We start from the raw sequence: 26769 nt of genomic DNA, 5'->3' as shown, positions 1-26769 counted from the left end.
TAGTACATGTACATGATGTTTCTTATTTCCTAAGCATGCTTGTTGTATGTTTAAATGTATAAATTGTCGGTATTGATAAGGAGACGGATTAATATGAGCTTAGTGATTGTTTCCGAATCCTATTTGTCAACTTTGTTTGATCTATTTTGTACATATATGTTTGATATTCATAAATAAAGTATGTTTAAACTAAATGAAAGACATGATTTTTTAATCAAATTGAAATACCCGCCAAGCCTCGTTCTGAACTGAATTTCCGCGAAGTGGCTAAAATTAAATTTGCGGAATCCATTGTTCGAGTGCTGTGGTCGATGTGCTCAAAAGAAGAAGCCTGTTGTAACATTTGAGCCAACTGTCATCTGTTACTTTATATATACAAATATTGAGGTATATTTATGAAACAACTGCGGGTACAAATTTGCAGGAATCCCCTTGTTTTTCGTTGAAATCTACGTATTATTTTTATTGCCCGGCTAAAATCATTTTCCGCCATCTTGCCTTTTATGTTTGAAATTAGGCAAATTAAAGCACGTGGTGAAATCGGTGTCTTTGATAACTCGTCAGTTTCGTAATAATAAATTTGATATAGCGAACAGAAAGTCAAGACTTGTATACTGTTTCCTCTTTTCATTACAAGCAGTAAAAAGGGGGGACTATTTACTATAGTTACATATACCGTGGGCGTTGGCCTTGATTTTCTAGTGTATCTCTATATCTAACCACAATATTTTTTGTTGACAAAACCATTAATGCTGCATTATGCATGTACGATTTTATTAAGTCATTAAAATGTTTACCTAACTATACTCGGCGTCACATAAATAACATACTGTTAAAATTTGAATAAAAATATTTTCTACGACTTTATTGACACCTACCGTCGTTTAAATTGTCTTAAATGACTTGCTCATTCGTTTAGCCAAACAGCTTCTCCCTGAACAAGTCGCTTTTAGCTTAAATCATGCGTAACAAATCCTTACGGGAAAATCCCATACTAATATCCGCCATGTTGGTTTCTACGGGACGATTTGTTTACAAATGAAGTTCGTAAGTTCCTGTTGAACTCTGGTGACAATCGTCTGGTAGGTTAACTTCTCGGTATTGTACGTTGTTCGCGTAAAATAAATCCGAGATATCCGAAATAACGCCGAAATGCATTCTGGGTTCTTCGGTTTTTGGACAAACCATTTAAACGTAAACAATATCTCCTAGCAACTCGATCACTGTAAACATGGCCGACTTTTTACAATGTAAATATTGGCACCGAGAATTAAAATCTGACCGGAATTTAACGATTCAATGTTTAGGGAGAAGCCGTTTGGCTAAACGAATGAGCAAGTCATTTAAGACAATTTTAACAACGGTAGGTGTCAATAAAGTCGTAGAAAATATTTTTATTCAAATTTTAACAGTATGTTATTTATGTGACGCCGAGTATAGGTAAATAATCTTAACTCCTAAAAAAAGTTACCATTTTGGGGTTTTGTGTTACCAGATACTGGTCAAGGAGTACTTGCCATCAAGTAATTCTCGTCAAGCGATTTTTCATACTCTTTGGAAACAATTTTAATGCCTAAAATTTACCAAAAAAAAAAAGGTCGTCTTAACAGATTCCTGATATTTTTGCTCTTTAAAGTGAGCTAATCATTCAATGATTTTATTGAGGAATAAAATTTAGGTAAGCAGATTTACAGAGAAATACCTCTGTCTTGAAAATGTTGAGATCTGCTCTCTGACCAGGATGTCAATTTACCGTAAAGAATGATTTTTTTCTTCCAATTCTAAGCTGATGGTTAAAAATTGTACGTGTCTTTGAACCACATTAAATTTCTGTGTGAGGTTTCTGACTTTTTACATTTTCCAAGTTTCCTACAGTTTTCATGGGAGAAAGAGATTCTCCTTCAGTCTTATCTTGATTTAAATTCTCCAGTCTCAGTGTTAGAAACTGAATTTTTTGTCAACATAGACACATCATAATTTCACGAATACTGTACATTTTAAAGCAACTTGAGCCAATTTCATCATAGACCTGCTTGATTTTACATAGGCTTCTTCTGTAGACATACATGTGATAAAGTCATTCCTTCAAAACTGGAGATTTGTCATTTTTCAGCTGTAGATTTGGTTTGAAAACTGGAGTTTCACGGCATAACAAGTCAAATATGTGTGAAACTTATGGAAAATCTTACATTGTCTGTTCTATGAGAAAAATGCTGATTGCTCTATTTGAATAGTTGGTATGACCCTTTTGATGGAGTAACACTTGAACATTTTAATGATTTTATTTATTATTGACAATATTTACATAACAAGAACAGCATGAATTTATATGACTTTCAATTTAAAAGTGTCAGCATTACTATATAGCTACTGATAATTAAATAATTTTCATTTAAAAATTGTCACTACAATAGCTACTATTGCATAAATATGCATCAAAATGATTTCATTTCCAATAGTCATTACTGGCTTGGCACCTCTTTAACTTTGACATCCATGCAGCATTGAATTTGGAATAGTACTAACTACTTTGCTTACTTGGCTGGAGGTGCAGAAGATGAAATATTACGTTTCAGCATTTTGACGGTTGGGGAGAGTGCTCCAAATTGAAAAATTCACATGGTTCCTCCATTGACTTGGATAAAGAAAACACAAGCCATACTTTGAATCAATTTCATTTTCAGAGGATGATGGTCATTGTTTCCATAACCATCAAAAGATCAAATATCCTGCATCAATGTTTACACAGTGAGTCCCAATAGTCCGTAATAAAATCGTTTGATCATTTAAGCATGTGCCACAAAAACTTGGGATAATTGTCAATCATCTCCTGTTGTTATATAATCATCACACCTTTTAAATTACTTGTTGATAACCACTAAAGCTCTTAATTACTGTTTATGACCCTAATTAACATGTTCATCTGTCTACCCGAGATCAACTGTAAATGTCGTTATTCGATCCTCTCAGGTTTTTCTCTTCAGTAAATTAAAAAAAAATAGTGTTCTAAATTTGTTTATGGTAAAATTTTTGGAAACCAGTAGTTTTTCTGTTTCAACGGTAGAACAGTAGGAAGGTTCCAATTCCGGTAGAATTGAACTACCGCCGATAGGTTCACATGTATGTGTAGGTCTACTGCTAATATTTTTCACTGCACTCTCTATGGTTAAAGTTTGCATGTTGAAAACCTTGATTTTACCATCTCGAGCGGAGAAATTATATAAACCAAAGAAGAGAATCTACATGTATATTCATTATTACATGTACCTCCCAAGATACTCGGGTAGTCTGTTTTAATAAAAGAAACTCCTGCAAATTTGATATACTATTTGTCCTTGTATTCTCAGCAAAAAAAGCCTTCCTGTAAACAGACTATTAATTTACTTGAAAGACTAAATTCTTAAGCAAAACTGGGTTGCATCTTTTATTTTGCATACAGTAATTGTCATACATGAAGAATGACTAGTGTTGATGTTGTTATCATCTACATGTACATGTATGTTCAGCATTAGTGATCTACATGTATTCTACCAGCACAAACCTTTTGAAACAGCTCTATGGTCAAAGTTTATATGTCTCTACTGCTACACCCATAACCAGTTTTCATCTATTTGGAACCATTTTTGAAAGAAATAGCAGCTGGAAGTTACAAAATAATGATTATTTAAAGTCAGGTCATGACATGACATACATTGTATTTATGGAAATTTGAGTTATTTTTCAAAGCACGTTTTGAGAAATTACAAAAAATATTGGGGCGGGTGTGAAAATGTGGCTAAGGAAAGGATGGGAATCTAGGAAGTTTTTTTTTATTATGGTCTATTCAATCAGCAATTTTTCATGAATATGTCGGTAATTTTGGATTAAATTTTTTAGAATGGGCCTTTTTCTTAATAATCTTCAGAATTTCAATCAGGCATTTTTTTACTCACTTGATAAAAATTTCTGTTTTTATGAGTCATTTTCAGCAGGAATGTGATAAATTTCCTCTGACCCTGCAACCCTTTTCATATTTAATTTGGATATTGATATGTTGGGTTAGGGTCAGGACAATGTGCCATATGAACAATTGGAGATCAGCATTACATTGAGTACATACCTTCTACTGCTTTGAACGACTTAGAAATCGTGCATGTCACACTTAACTAGGTTAATTCTGAAATCATTTCCTTTGTACTGATACCATATTTGCTACAAAAATTACATTTTGTATTGAAGTTTTGATCATTTTTCAAGAGAGACCCTGCTTTGTTGGCATTTTGAATATTAATGCATGTGAAGTGTGATGTGGTACATGTACATGTATATGCCTCCTATTATGGAGAAATCTGATCATTTTTCCTATATTTTCAGCATGTTTAACTTGGCATTTTTTTTTAAGTTGTTGTCTTGTTGATAGTACCTACATGTGTACTTTGTTTAATCTGTAACTCTTGGAGTATAGAACTAATATTACATTGTATTTTAGAAAGTATATGGTATTCCTATTTGATACGTTACCTCACTAACGCTTGGTATAAAATAATTGAATATAAAGACCCAGCCCATGTGTGAAAGCATGAGTACAACACCTTATCTAAAATCAGTTATTTATATTCTAAATTAAATAGAAAATATATCTGTATCTGGAATGCGAAAGGGTAGATGTATCAGGTTAATACATGTTTAAACAAATTATACATTGGATATGGTTTGATGTTAGTAGGATGTCATATTAGAATCAAAGTTTACATTCACTTTTCCGGACATCTGGGCACTTCAAGGTCTTGGAGGTGTAGTGAAGTGATGCTTCATTGGTGCCTTTGGTTTACCTGGTTAACATAAATAGAACTCTGAAAGCAGCTACCTGTGTCAGTTTAATGATATAAAATCTTCTTTTTAAATGATATCCAAAGCATTTTTATTATTAATTTCTGTATTTGAAGATATTTAAGATTGAAAAATATGATTGTTTACATCTCTGCAGATGGACTTGGTAGATACAAATTAAATTCCTTCAATTGACTAATCAAAACAAAATTTAATATCCAGCAGAAAATGAGAAAAGTGTTTTAATACATATTGAAGATTTGTACCTGGTATGATGGAGATATTCTGTACATGTTTTTTAAGCATGTTGAGCTTGGTCATTCTTTGTAACTTAACATACAATGTACGTGTTTGTACATGAACTTGTATGTTGTGGATAGTTTTAAGGCATTGAACATTTAGCAGTGTATACTGCATGCTTGCATAATGGTAAGTGCATACATGGATATATTAAAAATATGTGCTGACAAAAGTATGAAGGTGATGCAGGTCCATTTATGATGTGTCATGTTACATGTAGATTGCAAAAATGCACAGATATGGTAGCAGCAGGACTTGTACATGCACAAATGTATGTGCATTGTTGAAAAAAAAACTTCTATTTTTTTTTCAGGAAAGCAAGTATGAATTATCAGAAAGTGTATATGAATCATATCCATTCGAGCTCGTTGCTCTGTCAGCTTGCCCAGATGTGGAGAAGTCAGCTTCTGTGTGATGCATTAATCTGCACTGGAAATGTTGTCACAAAGGTAATAAATATGCTAAGTATGTACATTTTGTACATGAATTGTACATACACATGTACAATGCATGTGTATCACCAAGATCATGAAGATACATTTATGAGGACAAGAGACCTGTATTGATTAATGATGTACATTGTACTCATACATGTATTTCTAGACACTGGTATTAAATGCTACATGTTCATGTAGCTGTACATTTGTAGTACCGGCAGACAGGCTTGTTGATCTTGAATTATAATAATTGCTATAGTTGGTACATTGTATGTGAAAACCAAGATAAAGAATTAAGAAAAATCATGCATGTACATATGTACATGTACATTGTAGTGTACAAATTTACAAACAATTACACAAGTAATTTCATGAAATAAAAAACTTTACTGAGTGCAGCATGATACAACCACGGTCAGATGATGTACAAAATCATGTACATGTAACTGAATGCGACTGAAGAGTTGTTTTTGATTCCTTTGAAGAATAAAGTGGAATTGGGAAAATAATATTTTGCCATTGAATTTTTCTGGTAATTTTATGAATTTGATTATCGATTTTTTAGTGTAATCTGTACTTAATCATCTTGGTGGTTTCAATGTACAGTTTGAGATTTTTGTTTCAAAATGTTAAATTGAAGATTAACTTTTTGTTTGTTTTAGGCGCACAGAGTTGTGCTCTTGGCAGCATGTCCAATGTTACAGTCAATGGAAAATGCATCTGTTGGAACTGAGTTGGAGGTTCGTCTTGCTGCAGATATTAAACAGGAGGCTGTAAACACATTCCTACAGTATTTATATGAAGGATTTATGTTACTTACAGAGGATAATGTTAAACATGTTGAAAAAGTAGCTCGACTTTTACAAGTAGACAGTGTGATCAAATGTTGCTCAGACTTCTTCAAATGCCTTGAAAAATCCACAGGAAAAATGCATAATGCTAACTACAAATTTGACAAATATGATCTTCTTGAATTCCGTCATGTGCGTGCCACTGGCTTACAAAAAACATATCATGATAGACTAATGAAAAGAATGTCAGAATCACCTCGTCCAGGTAGCCCAACTACAGGAAAAAGACAAAGAATGCAGCGTCAATCAAGTCCGACCTCAGATGTAAATTCACAAAGAGCTGATGATGCACTTTCAATGACTCAAAGTTATATGCCTGGTGGTGGCACAGGTAGTGTTCGTTCAGGTGCATCAAGTCAATCAAGTCGATCAGATTCACCAGGTGTTATTGAAATCATTGAGGATAGTTTAGAATTGATACAAAGAGAAAAACCAGTACCTGGACAACCAGAACCAGCAAGATTGTCACAACAGAAAACATCTATATCTGTAGCATCACATGTTTCTAATACAAAAGATACTCGTGTTGTTAGCATTGCTGATGATGGTGGTGGGGGACGCACTCGTACAAGTGACCCTTTGCAGCAACCATCACAGATGCCCATCTCACCAAAATTACCATTCCGTGATACTCATCAATCCCAAAACATTAATCAACCAGTGCCTACATCAGTCATGTCAAGAATTCCATCAAATCCAAATAATTTCTCAACCCAACCGCCTCCACCTCCCCTGCAGCAAGCAGGAACATTAAACATCGCACCTCTTTCTCAAGGTTTTCAGTCACGACCACAAGAACAACCTTCAAGTCTATCTCGCTTATCACAAATGTCCACAGATAACTTCAGTGAAAGTTTGAAACCTCCTTTCATGACTAGTACTCCTCAACGCTCTCACCCATCTTTCCTTCCTTCTACTGGAAAGCCTACATTTGCAGCTGGCAGTGCTACACAAGCAAGTCATCAGTCCCAAATATCATCATTCCAGATACAGTCCTCTAGTCAGCAACCACAAGACTCCAGTGTAGTGGAGAAAACAGAAAAACGGGATGGAGAAAGGTAATAGTACATACATGTACATATTTATACATGTATTTAACAAAAAAATATGAAAATGGCCCGTTAAAATTCTAACTGCATGGGTAAAAGGCCTAAGCCAAAAAAAATATTGTGTGTTTCCGGTCACCAACCAAACATTTTTTCACCAAAAAAAAGCGATATTTTAAATTTTTGGTATGTTTTACTCCTTGCGATTGTAATTATGTCATGGTTATTTGTTGGATCTTAAAACGTAATTCCTAATGCGCTTTATAGAAGCAGACTTTATATCATTTTTGTAAAGCCGAAGAGCGATCCTGATATACTCTGAACGATTTTTACATCATTGCGCTGGTAAAGTCAAGAGAATCTTGAATATAAAAACCATGATGGCCTGCTTAACAGCGGCAAGCTCGGTCATCGCTTTTGAAATAGCGAAATGTCATCACATGGATGCAGAATACATATTATCGTGCTTTCCTGACAAGACAACATTAACAGATGTTTATACCAGCTACCACCCAAACTCATCCGAATGGCTGAAGGAACATAATTTGACAATCAAGTGCGGAAAGGATGCCAAGTCTAGAGAGTCATAAAAATTGTCTAAGACAAGGTGTTTGTCTTTTATTGAAGACTTCAAAACATACATGTATAAGATTGTATCAAGATGTCTTTGGACACTGCTGATCATTTGCTATCCAAACATTAGAGGATCGGGGAACCTAAACGTACCTTCAGTCAAAATTTTTAGGTGATAGGAAACACACATTTTTTTTTTTTTGGCCTTATTGTCAATTTTTTATTTCAAGTCACTATATACTCACGTACAATTTTGTACATTTATCATGTACATTTTGTATATGTAAGTTAAATGAGTAATTCATTATGCAGGAATGATTTTCTTCTGTTTTTAGCGGATTTTCACTATTTCAAATCTGGATTTCAAATCTGAATTTTACCGTTATGATTCTTTTTTTTACTGTTTATATACTTTTGATTTTGCCAATTTTTGCTTTGTTTGTTGACCTCGTAAAATCATCTCTGATTATGTTGAATGACAGGATATTGTTTTTATATGTTATCAATTCTGCTTTCAGTTCTAGGCCACAAGAAGGTCATGACCCAGGTCCATCTGAAAGTTCAGAAGATGCTGCAGATCTGGCAATAGTGAAAATAGAAAAGGTTGAGGAGGAAACTGGCGGACTTGTGATGCATGTGGACAACGAACAAGGTGACGGACAAAGGACTGGATTATATCACGGAGATGATGAACAAGACTATGACGAGAGTGATCTCCCTGTTGATTGGTCACAAGAAGATATATCCAACTTATCAAATTTATCGGGTGATGGCAATATGACGTTTGGGGATCAGACTGCAGGTGGACCTATGTTTATTGGGCCAACTTCAGGTAGGGATCAACTTCTTGGTTTTCATATTGATAGTTATGTAAATACTTAGTTATCACATTCTTGGAAGCAACCTTGACTTATGTGCAATATATTTTTAAAGGCATTAAGTTAGCTTGATCATGATCATTATTAGGATTTTCATTTTTTTTTTCTAAATTGATAGGATGGACATATAACATTTTGAGGTAACACATTTCAAACTTATGAGTTCATATCTTTTCCATTTGAGTATTATCTTTATTTTTTATGAATACTTGATGTTCATGGAAGCCAGTGCCTTAAAATGCTTTTTCAAGGTTGGTTGTAAGGGGTACAGACTCATCACCATGTATTTCACCTAGTATATTATACAAAGGAATTTACAAGCAAACTTGTTGAGGTCATTTGGTTAAATTGGAGACATACTCATTTCTTGTGATTTTTTTTTATGTCTAAAACTTTTTGAAATTCATTTTATTTTACATGAAGCTTTTGTGTAACATTTATGTAAATTTATTTATAACCAATGAATCACCCAACTACATGCTTTACCTACATGTACATGTATTTAAAATTTGAGTTAGCAAAATCATGAAAGCTGGTCTTATTAGGCCAATTGATGGAAAGATCAAGTTTGTTTCATTGATGTAAATATTCAATAAGAATTTGAAACAACTTTTAAAAAATATTACTTTTTTAAAAGATAAATGCACAAGTACTTGTAAATTCCTGTTATTGAATTAGATTTCAGCTCAACATGTTGAAAGGTAAGTGGCCCAGCCCTTGTAATGACATGACATCAATATTAATATTTCAAATGAATATAGTTTTTTGCATATGTGCAATCTCCGAAAATTCTCAACAATGCTTAATGCTTTCGAAGAGGTAAAGAAAGAAAACTTACTACAGTAAATGAAAAAGAACTTTCAGTTTGAGGTCATTAAAAAGAATTTCTATTTTTTTTCATTAATCCCTTCAGTGCATGTACATGTATCATGAAATTCTACAATACATGTAGTACATGTACATATGTAAGTCTATTTTCAATTGCTAAAGGTACAATGTAATATTGGTGTCATTTATTTGTTCAGAACAATTGTACAATTAACAGTATAGGTGCAATGAAACATGTCTAAATCAAACACTGAAAAGTCCTAAAAATCTTTTAATAAGACCCTTTTTAAAGTCCATTTACATGTATATCAGTTGAAAAGTGTTTGAACCTTGGTAAACTGAACACTTGTGTGTTTTGAATCACTTACATGTAAGTAGTTTTGTTTTAAGCCAGATTTCATTGTACACTTACATTATTTTTGGTATCCAATTTTCATGGTGTGTCAAAACCTTATGGATCTTGGGTTCTTTAATTAGATAATTATATAGGGCATTAAATTTTATAATGGAAATTTTAAATTGTCGTTGGGAATTTTAGTTTGTGATTTGACTGAACAGTGAAAACCATGAAATTTGGTTTCGATGAACAATATTCCTTCCACAATGACAAAATGAGCCAGCTTTACAACTTGTAAGTTCGAATGACAAAATTAGCTTTATAGAGAAGCTAGTGTACAATGAAGCATTCAATTTTACTCAAAACAATAAATGGTCTAGTTGTGAAAACAGCTTCAATAATTAATCCTAATCTTCCTTTCTAGTAAGATTCCTTTGAATTGTCTTATATTTTAAAATCAGTGCACTTAAGTATTGGCGAAGATAAAATATACACTTGAAGATATTTCACTTTTTTCAAATTTATGCAGCTAAATGTACATTTATACATGTACATGTGAAAGTTCAGTTTTAAAGTACAAGTGATGACAATTCTTATATATTTTGAACCTTTGCCACCTTTTGAATAAATGCATAAACCATCGGTATCAATGTAGTTTTCACAACTTTCCCATATCTCTTGTGATCAATATCAAGGGCCTTAGTGCCCCTAGAAAATGTTCAGTTTAATTTGATGCACATATATTTTGAATAAAAATCTTGCCAATTTCCACTGTTTCATCTAAAATAGTAAACTTTACAGATACATGTAATAAGTTTTGTAAATTACGAGTTTTATGGCTAGTTAAGTGGAGGTACATATATGTATGCCTAAGGTCATCTAGATATCTGTCCTTTCTGTTGTAAGGTTAGCATTTCTTGTGACAGGGGGTATATTGCTAACTGCATGTCTACAACCTGAGGCATCAGAGATATATAGTCCTGCTACTATCTGTTAGTGTGTCATATGCATTTACTTGAACTTAAATTCAGGAATTGATTTGGAATCTAGTATGAAACTTTGTCATGATGATTTTTACAATGTAGTCAACTTCTGCCATTTTCACACTGCTCTGATGAGGGTTCTGTTCAATTTGTCGTCAGTTAAAACTAGGTTAGATATTGATTAGACATTTGGTAAAGTGCAGCAGATTTAGTATTATGGGATGTTCTGCATGTGCAGTACATGCATTTGTCCTTATCACACACCAATTATGTTTAAAGATGAATGAATGTTCTATCACAAATCAGTTGTTGGTTGGGATCCATGTAATAACTGTTATAAGTAGCTCATTGGTATCAAATAAAGTTGAGGCATCTGTGTTCGTAAGAGACTGTTCAGTTAATACACTTGTAGTGATCATCCTGTCTGTGTGTCTGTCTTCTACTTTTTCATTGCAATTTTTCTCTGCAACTATTATTACAGCCACAACATTTTTGACAGAAGCTGTATATACATGTACATGTAGGTTGGATTAGATTTCTGACTTAAGTAACATCAACTTCATGTTGACAACTGTTTATATTTTGACCTAATTGCCTACTAGGTTGGAGAGCGGGGGTATCCTTTAGTGAGCATTGCTCACAGTTTTTCTAGTTGCAATCTGATGTCCAGATGTCAATTCAGTAGATATTCTAGATAAAAATAGTTTGTATATTAAAGTTAGAATCTGCTCTATTAGGTATGGTACAATGTAAAATGCTTTTGTAATACAATAAATTACAAATCATTTTAGATAGATTAATCAGAAAAAATGGAATAATACTGTTTTCAACAAAAATAGGACCAAAAAAAAGCAATTTATTGTAAAAGTTTAGTTGAAAGTTTAAAATGAAAATAGAGCAGATTCTTCTATTGTCCCCATGTCCATTTGCCCAAGAAGACAAAGAAACAGACCAGATAGCAGTGTGCAGCTGATTTTAGGAGCTTTTTCATTGTCACTGAAAGAAGGGAACAGTGTATCATTATTTTTGGAGTAGTCTTATGAATAAGATATTTGTAAAATAGTTAGTGCTATTTAGAACTTGAGAAATGTCTGATCAATGGAGCTAACTGATTTTAATAAGACCCCTATGTAAACCTAAGTACATGTAAGTCATGCACTGAAGAATTTTTGTACAAAATGTGGGATTGCTTTTTTATATATCAACTGAACATGAAAACAATATATTAAAGTCACTTTAGGTTATAAAAATCAATGCAATACTGGTTAAGGGGCTTTGTTAAGCAAGATAGCTGCTTATGGCCAATTTTATATAAAAAAGGAAAACAAAAGGTTTTTGAAATCTAATATCCTGGTAGGCTTACTGTCCAGCATTGAAGTCAAATTTGTTATATTGTGTAGCTTGTGTCAAAACTGAAGCTAATTCATATTTACTTTTGTACTTATATCATAAAACAAAGATATTAAATTACACACATTTAGTAATGTTTATAGAAATGTTCTCAACTATACAGAGATATATTGCTTATAAATGAGATCACTAAAATTTGCATCTTTGGAAATAACCCATGGCTTTGCAAACATAAAATATTTTAATCCCCAGAGAAATGGTTCAGTTAATATAAAACCTACTGCTCTATTGACAATGAAGAAGCTCCACAAGGTAGGTTATTTGTTGTATTGTACTCACCATAAACTCATTCATCATCATTGAGTCTGTACATGTGATAACTGGGTATTTCTATGTTCTACTGACTTTACTCAAGACTCACTGGGCTAAAAAGTAAAATCCACTTGGATCTTGTCTTCTTTCTTGTGCTGTTGAAAATTGAATTTTAGAGATTCATATCATAATAATGATTTGGACTTCTACTGTTTAGTACACAGTATAATTTAAAAACAGAGATACATGTAGAATTTGTGTGAGAATACCGGTAATACATGTACTATTTTGTAAGGGGATACAGTGTTATTGGTGGATTTTATATCCTTTGCTTTTGTGAATCAACCTTGAGTAAAGTAAATTATATACTTTTGAATTGTATTTATACATACAATATTACAAGGATATTTCATGCTTCTTCATTCAATTGTGGGTTTCCATAATTTCTAAATTGATCAAAAAGTTATTGCACAGAAGGTGCAACAAAAAAACCAGTCTTTAAGTCTTAGTGACATGTACTGGTACACAGGTTGTCATTATTTAGACATATTTAATGTTAGATACTTCTGATACAGTACTCTACATGTATATTTGTTGGTACATGAACTTACCTATAAGGCAATGTTTTTTTATTGAAACTCTGAATAGGAAATCCACAATGTTAAGTTATGATAAGATGCTCAAAGAATTTTTTATTTTGGTATGTTTGGTAAACAAATGAAAATAAATAATTAAAAAAAAACCATATTGGTAGTATTTAGTGCTGTTCCTTCTGTTCAGTTCTATTCCTTATATACTGGTGTTGGTGATTTGTTAGTTCTTGTTTTAAATGCTGGGTAAACTGTACAGAGACAACAATACTATGAAAACAAAATTTATTGTGGATGAAACTATAAACTTAAAAATGAGGAGAGACACCCAACATTGAAAAATCAACATTTTTGTACATTCATAACAGGAAAGCCTAGAAGAAATGACACTATATACATGTAATCAGAATTTAGCCACATTAACTTACATGGTATGAAAATACAGAAATCATGAAATTTACACAATTCATGTCTAATGACTGTTGTCTACTACTTATAATAACTCATTGCTGGACAGTACCAAGTATTAGAATCCCAGAATATTGTTTTTTATTGTGAATATCACTGACACCAGTATTGTATTAATCCACGGTAGAGCATGAAGTATTCTTTATTATTATGTTAAATAGTGCCTTTATTTCTGGTACCTTAAGATAACTGTTGTCTGGTGGTTAAGCAATTATGACTAGTAGAAGTAACTTGAAAGCTCCACGGAAACGGCATATAGAAATATTCCATAAAATACCGAAAATGAAAAGAAAATGATTGATTTGAAAACTGAAATAGTTTGATTACATTTGAAGAGTTTGGGTGGGTTGACTTGACTTGGATAGAATTAATTTGAAAATGAAATAATCCTATTGAAGTTGATTGGAAGATTACTGCCTTATTTTATCTTATGTCTGTTAAGCTTGTATTGAAAATTTGTGTAGTCTTGTGTTAGAAATGACTTCAATAAATGCCAGATTAGATGGCAGTATTTAAAGTTAGTTATAACTTCTTGCCTATCACAATTCATAGAACAATGTCATGACAGAGGCAATTACATACATTTATACATGTAGTAGTGGGCAAAATGTACATGACACAACTTCTCTAGCAAATATTCTTATGCACAAGTAGAAATCTGAGACGTTTACCATCAATCTGATACCCTTGCAATAATGACTAAACCACATACAAGTGGTAGTCAAGGACGTTTGCCTCCAGTTTGATGCCCAGAAAAGTGAATTTTCGGACTAAAATTATTGCTTGCCCGATTAGACTACAAGAGAAAATCCTCATCTCATCCACTCCTCTTCTTCTGTGCTGTGGAATATATATACGATCCACAAGTGAGCTAAAGGCATGTATACAAGATAAGAAAGTAATGAATAAAGACAAAATATGGTCTGTCATCTATATGACTATTGCCTTTTCACTGAGTAAAACCTACGAAACCGGACTTTAGCAGCCTATTTTACTTCTTTATAAAGAATCGTCATGAAGACTGATTTTAAAGTGGTATTGTAAAAGGTTTGGTACTAAAATGTATGTGTATCGTTTCAATGTTTTATGTTCAGGGAAATTCATCTAATGTTTTTTTTTGCGGGCAGATCAGCTTGTGTAATGGTATTGTATCGTTTCATGTAGTAAACTAGTACATGTAACTGTTAACTCTGTTGGGATGCTTAATCCCTGCAAGGCTGCAATTGTTGACAGCATTCAAAAAGTTCATTCTCCATTATGTCTTAATATCTTGCTGAGAAATCGTGACAAATTGGTTGCTATACCACAGTACATGTAAAGTTATCAGTGAAAGCTAGAAAAAAAAGTCCTCAAATAGGTGTTACTTGTTATATGTACTGGAAATATAATATTCACTTATAGAATTGAAACCTTCGTGGGGTGCATTTTGCAACTCTTTGATAGAGAATATTGTATTGTTTTGGTAGTCATTATAGAAATGACCAATTATTATAATGTACCTCTGTTTGAACCCTATGATTTTTCTTGATGAACAAACGAGTTATATTAGGTCTTTTACGATTTTTTATGTATAGTTATGGTTTTAAATACGTGCTGTTGCTGCAGCAGTGTTTGATTTAATCATCTATCGTTTTCACAAATGGACTGCGAGAATTTTAGAATTTTATTTTATCAGCCGATTGACTATTGCAATTAAAACTGATGGACTTTGCGTGCAAATATCATGCTGTATTTGATACCTGTAAATATCAATGCTGTGTTTGACATGTGAACTTATCGGTGCTCTGTTCGACGGAAGTACAAAACTTATGTTATTCATGTTTCAGATTTGCTTCCAAGGTTTAATAGAAGGAAGCAGTATTACGATTCTGCAACACTCATGGAAGCGGTCCATATGGTCATTCAGGGCAAACTGAGTTCATATAAAGCGGCAGAAAAATTTGGAATACCACGTTCAACCATTTATGACTGGGTCACGAAGACCAAAGCAAAAAACAAGAATATGTGATAATTCATAACACGATTTTGAAACCGGCATCAGTTGTTCGAATATCACGCCGAACCATACAGCTTCGTTTGACGAAGTAGTTTAAACGTAAAACTCGGTGCTTAGTTCAATCATCGAGAAGCATGCTCCACTTCAATATAAACGATAACGAATACAGAATGGCACTCAACCCAGCCTCGTAGCACTACAACAGATCGCCGTAAAGCAGAGTGTATAATGCGGAAGACGAAGTCCGAGGTTCATAAACATCTGTACAAGGAACAATTGATAGAAACACAAAAGCTACTTTTGAAAAACAAGACTTGACTATTTTTTAAATAAAATGTTGGAAGTCAGATGTGATCAAAAGAAAGTGTTCCATTTAACAAACAAATGAATGGATAACCCGAAGACCGTAGTTTTACCATCTCATGAGTGTGACAAAGATCTGCTGTCGAATACGTTCGGTGACTTCTACTTCAATAAGATTGAAACCAGGAAAAATCTATCAACTGCAAGTGCAAATGATTCCTCTCCGAACGGAAGTGATGCCTTTTGTGCGGACATTATATTTGACGGTCATGTACTTTATGTCTTAACACCTACGTCTGTTGATGAAATTCGGAAGATTATTTCAAAGGCTTGTTCGAAATCTAGTGAACTCGACCCGCTGCCAGCTTCGTTACTTAATCGGTGTTTAAACAGCCTAGCACCAATAATAACCTCTAGAAAATAGTGATCAAGTCATTACATGAATGGTATATTCCGAAGGCATTTAAGGAAGCAGTTATACGACCTCCACTAAATAAACCTGGCCTCGACAAGTAAGTTCTAAACAACTAGCGTCCAGTTTATAATCCCCTGTTTCTATCGAAAGTCCGTGAAAAGGTTGTAGAAAGTCGGTTAGAGAAGCATCTTCAGTTGAACCTGTGGATGAGAATTTGGTACAGTGTTGAACTCTGAAGAACTTCAGTGGAATGTTCTCTGAACAAAGAAATACAACTCCGGACATTTTTATTGACTAAATCTTAAATCAGAGTAAACTGAACAAGTCGATATTGTTAACCAAGAGCATTTAAAATCTTCAATGTGTTTACATGTAATACTGAACTTCATTTTGGAGAGAGTACTTTGTAATGAATTATTTTGAATAAAATACTTTGCCAGAAAGTCAAACAAAACGCTCCTTTGTTTTATTGACCTTTGAACCTTGCATTGCTTAAAAATATAAAAAGTATAGATTTCTCTTTTGAAACTCACTTTCTGAATTACATGTATACTGATTATATAATATTTTCTTCTCTGCTATTTTGGTGCGAGTTATTGAGTAGATTTAAACATGTTTTAACCCATTCTTTTGGTTAAAGTAATTGTCTGAAATGTTAAACAAATGATCGACAAACTCCATGATAAGAGGTTGTTGATCACTTGGTAATATGATTGCACGCCACTGTTTAAATGTGTTTTAATTCCTACTTAGTTTGAATTTCAATTTGTTAATTGTTCATAGGAGTTTCGGAAGTTGAGGTTGGGAATACATATTACTTCGCCTCATTATATGTTGTTAGTAAATGTATAGCATTATATCGGTGTTTAAGGACGTATTCATTCGACTGATGTTACCAAAAAATAAAAATGAAAAAGGAAGTATAAAATTTGAGCCTTTTCTCTTTTTTTTACTTTAGTTTGGAATTGTAAAGTTTTTAGATTATTGATCGATTTAACCTATGTTTCAGGGCCCAACACAATGAAACAGAAGGTGAAACGCAAGCAGTATAGTCGAGAACAAATGCAACGGGCTATAGACGCTGTTGTTAATCATCAGTTTACATTTATAAGAGCTGCAAATATGTTTGGTGTACCGAAAACTACCTTACTGTTTCATGTGAAAAAGTTCGTGAAAAAGGAGCACGACGTGTGAAATTTGACCGAAATTTGGACTTTAAACATATTAACACCCTAAATTCTGCAAACTTACAGTTGGATTTTGATGACATTAATCCCTCATACCTTATTTACCTACGCTTTTTACCGTTACCTTTTTATTCAGATAAGGTCAATATCTGCTTGTGCATCCTGGTATGGAGGCACCTTTTTGGAACCATTTGTGTTGTTTCTAGATAACGATGAATTTAATGTTATTATTATTATGTTGTCACGCTTTTATTAACAGAGTTCAATACTATGCTAGAATATTCTATTAAGTTGCTACAGTAATTATTAAAATATTTGTTAAAAAAAAATGAGAAAATTAGTTTATATAGAAACAAGAGGTACTGCTTAATGTTCATTATAGCTCTAAATAATTTAAAATTGCTGTACAGAAAGATTACTTAAAATAAAATCTTAAATGTTGTAAAATGTTTACTTTGAAACAGTTTTTTTCAGAATTGCTCTAAGAAATTTGAGGGTTGACTTCTGATGCAACTTGATGGTTCAACCAAACCGAACCTTAGAATTATTGATAAGAAACATGCGAGGAATTCCGGGACTTCTGGAGACTGTAATATTTGTAGCCTTTATCTTGGTTGCGTACATGTATTCTGGGGGTCCATTGTTGAATCAGATCAGGACATGCTTGAAGCCTTTGTATCTGATGGTTAATAATGAGCGTAGTTTTGTTGGGTTATCGGTGTCCTCCATGTGTCTGTTGTTGGTGGTGTTTGCATGGATGTTGTCTTTATGTGATACACTCCGTTTCGTAGTATTTTGGAAAAAAGTTTATTCTTTGCCATCAGGTAAAGAATGTTCAGAATCGAAGCTTGTTTGACTATTTTGACTGCTTGATTAATATTTCTTTATTAAATAAGGTGAATTCTTCACGTTTGTTGATCTCGAAGAAACTAGATTTCTTTCATAACTTAACCTGTAGCTTAGTTTATAATGTACTTTGTATTGCATCTTGAGATCTGCTTATGTCGATGTTTAGTATATACATGTTGTTATTTGTGTGTTTAGTAAACAATAACACAGATCTTGCATGATTGTCGTGTACTTAAATGTTGTATGTCTTTCAGACTGTTATACAAAGAATTTTTCTACCATGACGAGTAGACGAGGGAAAAATAAAAAGACTTACAGTCCAAATGATCTCACGACTGCGGTGAAGGCCGTCCAAGACGGTAGCATGAATGCTTATCAGGCTTCCAATACCTTTGGCGTACCCAGAAGGACGATAAGTTATCGCGTTAAGAAGGCCCGGGAAAAGTTTCTGAGGAGTTTAGACATGATGGAAGTTTCAAACAAAAAAATTAAACCAGAGAAACACTCCGCGGATTTCTTGAGCTATGAAGGCAACACTGACGAACAAGTATATTTGCTTATTGATGACGAAAGCGAAAATTTACATCGCGAAGAAAGTGAAAATGGAAACGAGGCAGGACATTCCAACTTAAAAATGTTCATCACCGATAAAAATCGCAACGCTAGTGGAGTCGAGGAAACTATAAGCAAGGCGAAAACTACTTATTAATGTTTCATAGGTATTTTAAAAAATTCGGCACGAAGACTGGTTTAAAAGACATAAAAATCAGATGTCATGCGCTCTAGTATCTTTGTAAATATTGTGTCAAATAGATTATTGCTTGTGATAATATAGTGTGAACTGCTGTTGAGCTGATTTTTACGTCAAAAATGAGATACCGGTATGCATTTGATAGTGTATTGTGATGTCGGAAACTTGACTGATTTTTCCCATGTGTGATGCATAAAAATATATTTGTTTGTTGAATATATAAAATATATGTGCTTGGTATTAAAGATTTTATTTGTGTTAATGATTGCTGTAAGAGGAGAACCATACTCTCATCTTTTTTTGATTGCCATGGAATCATGCATTATCTCGGATTGCAATCTTGGGGCGGGCTTTGGATTCATGTACTTTTAGAATAAATGAATTACTCCATTTAAACATGTCATCTTCACTGCAATATGTTAAAACAACCTAGTTGAATAGACTTTATAAATGATTGCAATATCAATTAAAAATCCTGATCATAACGTTGTGTGAAGTTGAATATCTACAAAATTACTGCTCGTTTGAAGTAAGTATATTTTGGTATTTAGTGCTACAAATATTCGTTTGAAGTGGTTATAGTAGTCAGTGCTACAAATTTTTGTTTGAAGTGGTTTTGGTACTTGGTGCTACAAATATTCGATTGAAGCGATTTTGGTAGTTATTGCTACAATCGTTCGTTTGAAGTGGTTTTGTAGTTCGTGCTACAAGTATTCGTATGAAGTGGTTTTGATATTTAGTGCTATAGTTATTTGTTTTGCAGTGGTTTTAGTAGTTAGTGCTACAAATATTTGTTTTGTAGTGTTTTTGGTATATAGTGCTGTAATTGTTCGTTTGAAGTTGTTTTGGTATTAAGTGTGCTATAAATAATGGTTTGATGTGATTTTATAATTGAGTGCTATTACTTTTTCTTTGAAGTATACTTAATCATTGCAAGATGATTACCTTCAAGTAAAATAGTACAGTCTTTTCTTGACAAGGCTTTGGTAGCATATATGCATCCACCGATTGGTTGCATGCGTCCGTCGTATTACAATATTTTTAAATGACTTTTGAACCATTGTCCCAAGTTTTAAAGTTGGCAAATTTGTCAGATAATTGTTGAAAGATATAGATATTTTGAAGTGTTCTTACATTCAGTATACGTAGTACGTAGTATTAGTTGCTTGTGTTGAGGTTCGTTGTTCAATGAACAGGTCAGTGTTAACATAATATATTTGGAAACACTTGATATGCTTGATTCTACAAAATATGGAAACAGTAAAAATTCATCATGTAATTTCAGGTTATCGTCCAGTATTTCCACCAAGACACGGATGGAACACACGAAAAAAGTACGACGAGGACTCGCTGTTGAAAGCAATAGCAGCGGTTTTATCAGGAGAATTATCTCAGTGTCGGGCAGCTAAAGTGTATGGAGTGCCGCAACAGACAATTTTCAGTAGACTAAAGAAGATTCGGTCAATGAATAATCAAAACTGACGTCTTAGAACATTTCAAGCTTTTGAGTTGACTGAAAAGAGATTGGATATGACGATATATTACTGGCATACCGACGTTTATTGTGTTTCACGACTGGATAGTTTAGTCATTTTGGAAAGTTTCGGTCAAAGAATAAATATCAGATTGCTGGGAGAAACGTATTGATGAATTGAAATGGATTGAATTTTTGTTGAACGAAACAGAAGAACACTCAATATCACATTCCAGTAATACTAGGTTTTATGTTCTTTTTGTTAGGTTTACCTACATGATCATCACTTTGATATAGGACAGCTTGAACTTACATATATAAGTATATTCATTCAAACCCAGTAGGATTTGAATTATTAGATATGGAATACAAATATTCTCTCAATGAGTTATTTGATCTGACAATGAACAGACTTTTCATTTATTTTGGATATAAGTTACATGAACAGTTTAGAAGGTCTGTAATGTTCATTGTATATAATATGTATATTAACCATTTTGAAGTTAAAAAAAAACACTATTATTAAATTTGAAAAGATTTCTTTCTCTCTGTTCACTACTACATTTTGAGATCTGCCGTTTTCTCTAAATGGTTGTTATGATTTTAAAAAGTCGATTTGGTTTCTAGTGTGCGAATGTTTTCTTTTTTTATACTAGAATATATCTTTCCAGTTCAGTTATATATATGAAACTGTTTTTGGAGTGTGAAATGTTTGTAGATGAAGAACCCTAGTAAATGACCTGTATGGAAATGTTGGTTAGATCCTGTATTTTTCACTTCAATTTTGTGAAAATCTAGGACCTTGCGAACTAGTGATGAATGGTTTCGTGTTTTGATATTTTGGAAATGGTATTGGCTGGCAACTAGGGTGGTATGTCGTTGTATATAGTTGCATGTAGCTTGCTCGTTCATAGCCTAGTTTTGTTCAGGTGATATGCAAGGTGCACTAGTTTGTCTAGATATTTATCATTAGCTGAGTGTGAAAAGCTGACTAATGCATGTGGTATGAAAGGTAGAGAAAAACTAAAACTGGAATTGAACATATAAAAGGTGTTTCTTTGGGATGAAAGGTTGCCATGGACTTCATGTCATGTGTGTTTTTTTTCAGGTATTATAGTGAATTTAAAGAATATGCCTCAGACTAACCGACCTCGGAGATATAGAAAGTATGACAAAGAAACTTTAGAGAAAGCAGTTGCTGCAGTTACCTCGGGAGAAATGAAAGAATTAAAGGCTGCAAATATGTTCGGTGTTCCTCGCCCGACTCTTAGATACCGTTTGAAGAAACGGTTAAACAAAGTATGCGTTAAAACCCATGAAGAAGTTAAATTGGAAACAATTCAGTAAATTGGCAGTTTGAAGGAGTTTTCCAGATAGAAATAATAGTTACAGGAAAGCTTCGATTGAATAATTTTGATATGTTTTGAATTTAAGGTATTGAAACTTCGTTTGCAGCAAAAACACAACCTGCAAAAAATGACGAAATCAAGAAGAAAAGAAAAGAATAGAAGAAAACAGAAACAGATAATAAAACAAACAAGAAACAAATGAAAAACATTTTCATTTGATGGATTTAAAGCCAAAGGTTTAAGCGGATGTATATACACACATATATACTAATGTAGCAGTGGGTAGTAGTATGTTTGTATTCATTGCAATAGACAACCTTATCTGACTCAGACTGCTTTTTAAATTGAACATGTTGATGAAATAATGTGGACGATGTGCAAGAACTTAGAAAGGGACTTCTTTGTCTATTTTTGAGTCATTATAAAAGCGTGAATCTTAATCCAAAGTCTAAATAAAAAAATACTTAAATTATACATGCTTTGCTGTTTATAATACTGTTGGTCTGTGGCATGGTGTGCCCTAAACTCAGAACAAATGTGTATGTGTTCTTTGTACAGATGATGAAACATGTAGCTGAGAAGTTTATACTTAAATATGAATTAAATATAAATTTCCCGAACATCAAAGATAGTTTGAATTTAGAAGCACTACCTAAATTCATTCCAAAATTTTGAAGAAATGAAGTTTGATATGGATAAAGAAACAAATCGCCTACAAGAGGGACACAGTCAGTGCCCATTGGTATGTCGATAATTTGCTGAGAAAAGTGACGAATATAATTTTAAGGAGAAACTTCAACATACCTGATCAACAGTTCAGATGCTCGGTATAGCATTTTTAATACGACCGCAAAAAAGAACGAGTACTATCTTTAAAAAAGATAGCCGACGCATGTTCTCACTTCCATACACAAAACTGATTAAGAATTTATAAGGTGGACTGTATGACCACTGTGCTAATTCGCATTTTAATTATTTTATTGGTTCAACAAGTAAACTCTTTCCAAATATTCAATTTATAAAAGATTTTTCAATAAATGATAGTGATCGAAAATATTCCGGACACCAATGCCTCCAATAGAGCCTTACATTTTACGGTTGAAATCACACAGTTGTCCAATGAAATGCGAGGTTGTAAGCTACATCTGTTAGGTTGCCATGGTGAAGCATCATGGATATCAGATGATGTCAAAGCGAACTCAATACCAACTGCGGCGGAATAATCGTAATACACTGTCGTCGTTGGCGTCCGTTAACTTTAGTTTATTCAAGCTAAATGGAATCAAGACTTGACATGTTCATTATAAGATCAATTCTGAGGGCCCTATAGTTTCTAGAGGTTTTTGACCCGCCCCTTTGAAATTGATGCATTAAAAGGGGGAAAATAGGTGTTATCGTTAGAATTGCTAAAAAAGTCAATAGTTGATCCGATTTTAATGATTAAGATGTCACTGTGTTCTTGTTTTAAATAATGTTTAAGTTTACGCGATAGACATATGTTTACCCATTTTGGAGTTAAAGGGGTACGAAATCTTCCCTGCGTTTTTCAATTAGATTTCTGATATCTTTCACGATTATCGAGTTGTAAGGGGCAAAACATTTTCTTTTTCATATATGGTCTGATTTTGAAATGTTTTTAATGAATTCCTTGTGAAAATTTCTGCCTGAGTTTTTATATCAGATTTATGCTTTTTTGGTTACAAGGATCAGAGTCAAAGGTTCTTGATTAGCACACTTTCATGCATTGCAACACTTTTTCGCCTTTAATTGAACTGTTTGTCCCTATGCTTAATTGTGTCAAAAACTAATATTGTATCCACACTTGCCCTCAAGTGAACAGAGGTCAACTTGCTGCGGTCATATCATGCTGTGCTCCCAAAGCTCTTTTTTGTCTTATAGTTACCTTTCGAATTTCTAACTTGCATACTTATGAGAGTCAGACAATCTCTGAAAATTGGGGATTTCCATGCATACGGACAGTAAGTTAAACACGCTTCAAACAATTTCTATGAACTTGGTCTCCGTCTTCGAGTGAGGGGTGAACTATATTACCCTATAGTCCGTCTACTTGTCTGTTAGACCTTTTTCGTGACTTTTTCCTCTGCTGCTACATATACTTGACACAGTCTATGTTGATAAAGGCTTCATATTAGGTTTGCCATTTTTATGGACGTTGATTTCGAGTTTTGGATGACGGTTTATTATAATATTTTGATCATAAATTGTAATTTAGGTGCAAGGTCATCACTAGATGGGCAATCATCAGAAATTTCATGTGCTGTTGGTGCACCTCTCAATTAAGAACGACCCTGAAATGATATTTGACTGTAAATATTTGCTATATACATTGTATTGCTAGACTATCATTGTAATTTTCTAGAGCTGAGCGTTTTCATTCAAGCAAGTGTGTGTTTTGACTTTGGCGTTGTTTCTTTTAAAGAAAGAGTTGGTTCATCCTGTGGGAAATGTTCGTGTTGACCTTTGGAGTTTTGTCGTAATATTCTATTTATGTCAATTTACAGATAATTAATAGTATAACGACTTTTATAACATACAAGTAGGTACATGTATACTTAAGAAAGAAAAGCGCTTTGAATGTCATGGACTGTTTTTTGTTGTTGATAAATTGACACTTAGAATCAAGGTCTTATTATATACTCATTTCAACGACATTTCTTATAGTTTCAGACAGGATAGGAAAGTTCTAGAACAAGCGGTTTTGGTCGTGTTGGAAGACAAAATGACTTCTAATAAAGCTGCCCAATACTACGACGTATCAAGCCGAACAGTTAATTAGTACATGTATGTGAATAAAAAAAGAAGAGTTTTCGGAAGAAATTCAACGAGTGAATCTTCCGTAATCTAACAAAAACTCTTAACAAGACTTCTTGTAAATTCTTAAGTGTTACAGGAATTTTCTTAAATTATCATTTTTATTAAAAACGACTTTCAATATTTTTTCTGTTCATTGCAGACCAAATAACCAGAAAAGGGGATCGGAGCAAGGGTTACAAAAACTACAGTTCTTATGACATGGACCGTGCCGTAAAAGCGTACGTGGAAGGGCGAATAAGCTTAGACTCCGTCGCTGATGTTTATAATGTTCCTCGGATGACTGTATACAGGAAGGCGAAGAAATTTAGGAAATTTACAATGTTAGAAAATGTATTAGATGCATAGAATGGAAATGCTTTAGAAGTTTTTGTTGAACTTGCATTTTAGCGGTGTTGAACCTTTTCAGGCCCTAAATGAAATGAAGTCGATTATAAGTTCGTAGAGTGATTTGATAGGAGAAAAGTGGGTTGACAGTTAAAAAGTTGTGATTGATAATTTTTTATGAATTTTCTCCCGAAAATTGCAGATGTGCATCATACATTGGACTGCAAATCATGCTGTGGTTGATCCACCCGTAAATTGAAGTTCGACCCTTTCATTTACTGATAGAAACCGTACGACTTAATAATTACGTTCTTTCACTCTAATGCTAAGGACAGCCTCAGTGTAACTGGATGTTTTGTTGTTTACTTGTTCTGTTAGATATTACAATCCATACGTTTGTTACTGACATTGTTAACTTTCCCATTTCAATGGATAAAAAGTGCGGCATTGTTTGTTCCGAATGGTGATATTATACCGAGACATTTTTTATCACCTGAACACTTGCTACTTCTATATACTGGTGCTTTCAAATGTCGTGTTACATGTATTATGTAAAATAAACACTAAAAGTAATACGAAGACATTGGATATCAAAAGTTTTAACTACTTTTCAGGACAGTTGCAAACTAAGCCAGTGCTAAAGAAAGACCGAAAGAGACACCACTATGACCCGGAAAACCTACAAAGAGCAGTCCAAGCAGTAAGGGCTGGTGTTATGAATACTTATCAAGCTGCTAGATATTTCAACGTTCCTAGAGGGACCATTTCCAACAAAATATATGTTAGAAAGAACATGCATCTTCAACACTTACGCTGAATCATTCCTTATACATTAAAAAATGTAATATTAATGTACGCATACGTACAGTATAGTGTTCATGGCTTACATGTGCGTCTACATTAAACGGAAGTGACGTGCAATTTCATCGTAGTAACGCACATGATTATACTTAAAGTGGATTGTCGACATTGCATTGATTTATCTTACAAGCATATCAGTATTGAACCGAGCTGTTCATTTGTTCATTTGACTTGCACGTTCGCCGTCAAGTATGAACAGAATTTTAGTCATTTGACTAATATCAGCATTTGCCGATTAAAGATAATTTTACTAAAATGAACCTTTAAGTTTTTAGTGCATTTGACTAAATGTTAAAAGTAGATAATTTCTACAATGAACATTAAAGCGATGCAGCCCACTCGACTACGTCAATGTCAACGTCTGTTACCTTTAATGCAAGTTGATTATATTTCCGACGTCTCAAGTGTATTTTGCTGATGTCAACATTGAATATACTTGAAATATATTTGACTGTAGGGTATGTAAGTCTCGTTTTAGTTTCATTTTCTTTACCGGAATTTCCGATGTAAAACATATTGAAAACCGAAGACCGACCTGGATTTTATTGTTTACTTCCGGGTACTGGAAACGTATAACAATGCAAAATCTTTAAGTTTGTTTTTTTTTCTTACTACATTTATCATGTGGAAATAGTTATTTGTCATTTTATCGGTATTTTTTTT

General features: G+C 33.4%; 1 protein-coding gene across 22 annotated transcripts in view; it reads left to right on the top strand.

Annotated features, from left to right (window-relative positions):
• The first annotated feature begins 253 nt into the window (after positions 1–253).
• Positions 254–26769, top strand: part of LOC148609929 (uncharacterized) — a 74844-nt gene continuing 48328 nt past the window's right edge. For 15 of the 22 annotated variants that reach the window (XM_088541502.1, XM_088541503.1, XM_088541505.1 and 12 more), the window contains exons 1-4: positions 254–387; positions 5423–5558; positions 6209–7455; positions 8535–8848. In XM_088541502.1, the coding sequence (XP_088397628.1) occupies positions 5433–5558; positions 6209–7455; positions 8535–8848 (1687 nt within the window). In that variant the 5' untranslated portion in view covers positions 254–387; positions 5423–5432. Of the gene's footprint in view, positions 388–5422; positions 5559–6208; positions 7456–8534; positions 8849–17485; positions 18044–18766; positions 19526–20548; positions 21277–21845; positions 22531–25060; positions 25242–25859; positions 25999–26769 lie in introns of those variants that run through there. The other 7 variants (XR_015914619.1, XM_088541519.1, XM_088541515.1 and 4 more) reach the window with 7 other exon arrangements.

Source organism: Perna viridis, chromosome 8 (assembly GCF_037379345.1).
Source record: "Perna viridis isolate PV_CMFRI_1.1 ecotype Kerala chromosome 8, ASM3737934v1, whole genome shotgun sequence".
Taxonomy (NCBI): Eukaryota; Metazoa; Mollusca; class Bivalvia; order Mytilida; family Mytilidae; genus Perna; species Perna viridis.
The sequence above is the reverse complement of the archived record's forward strand: the minus strand, read 5'-3'. Positions and strand labels throughout refer to the sequence as shown.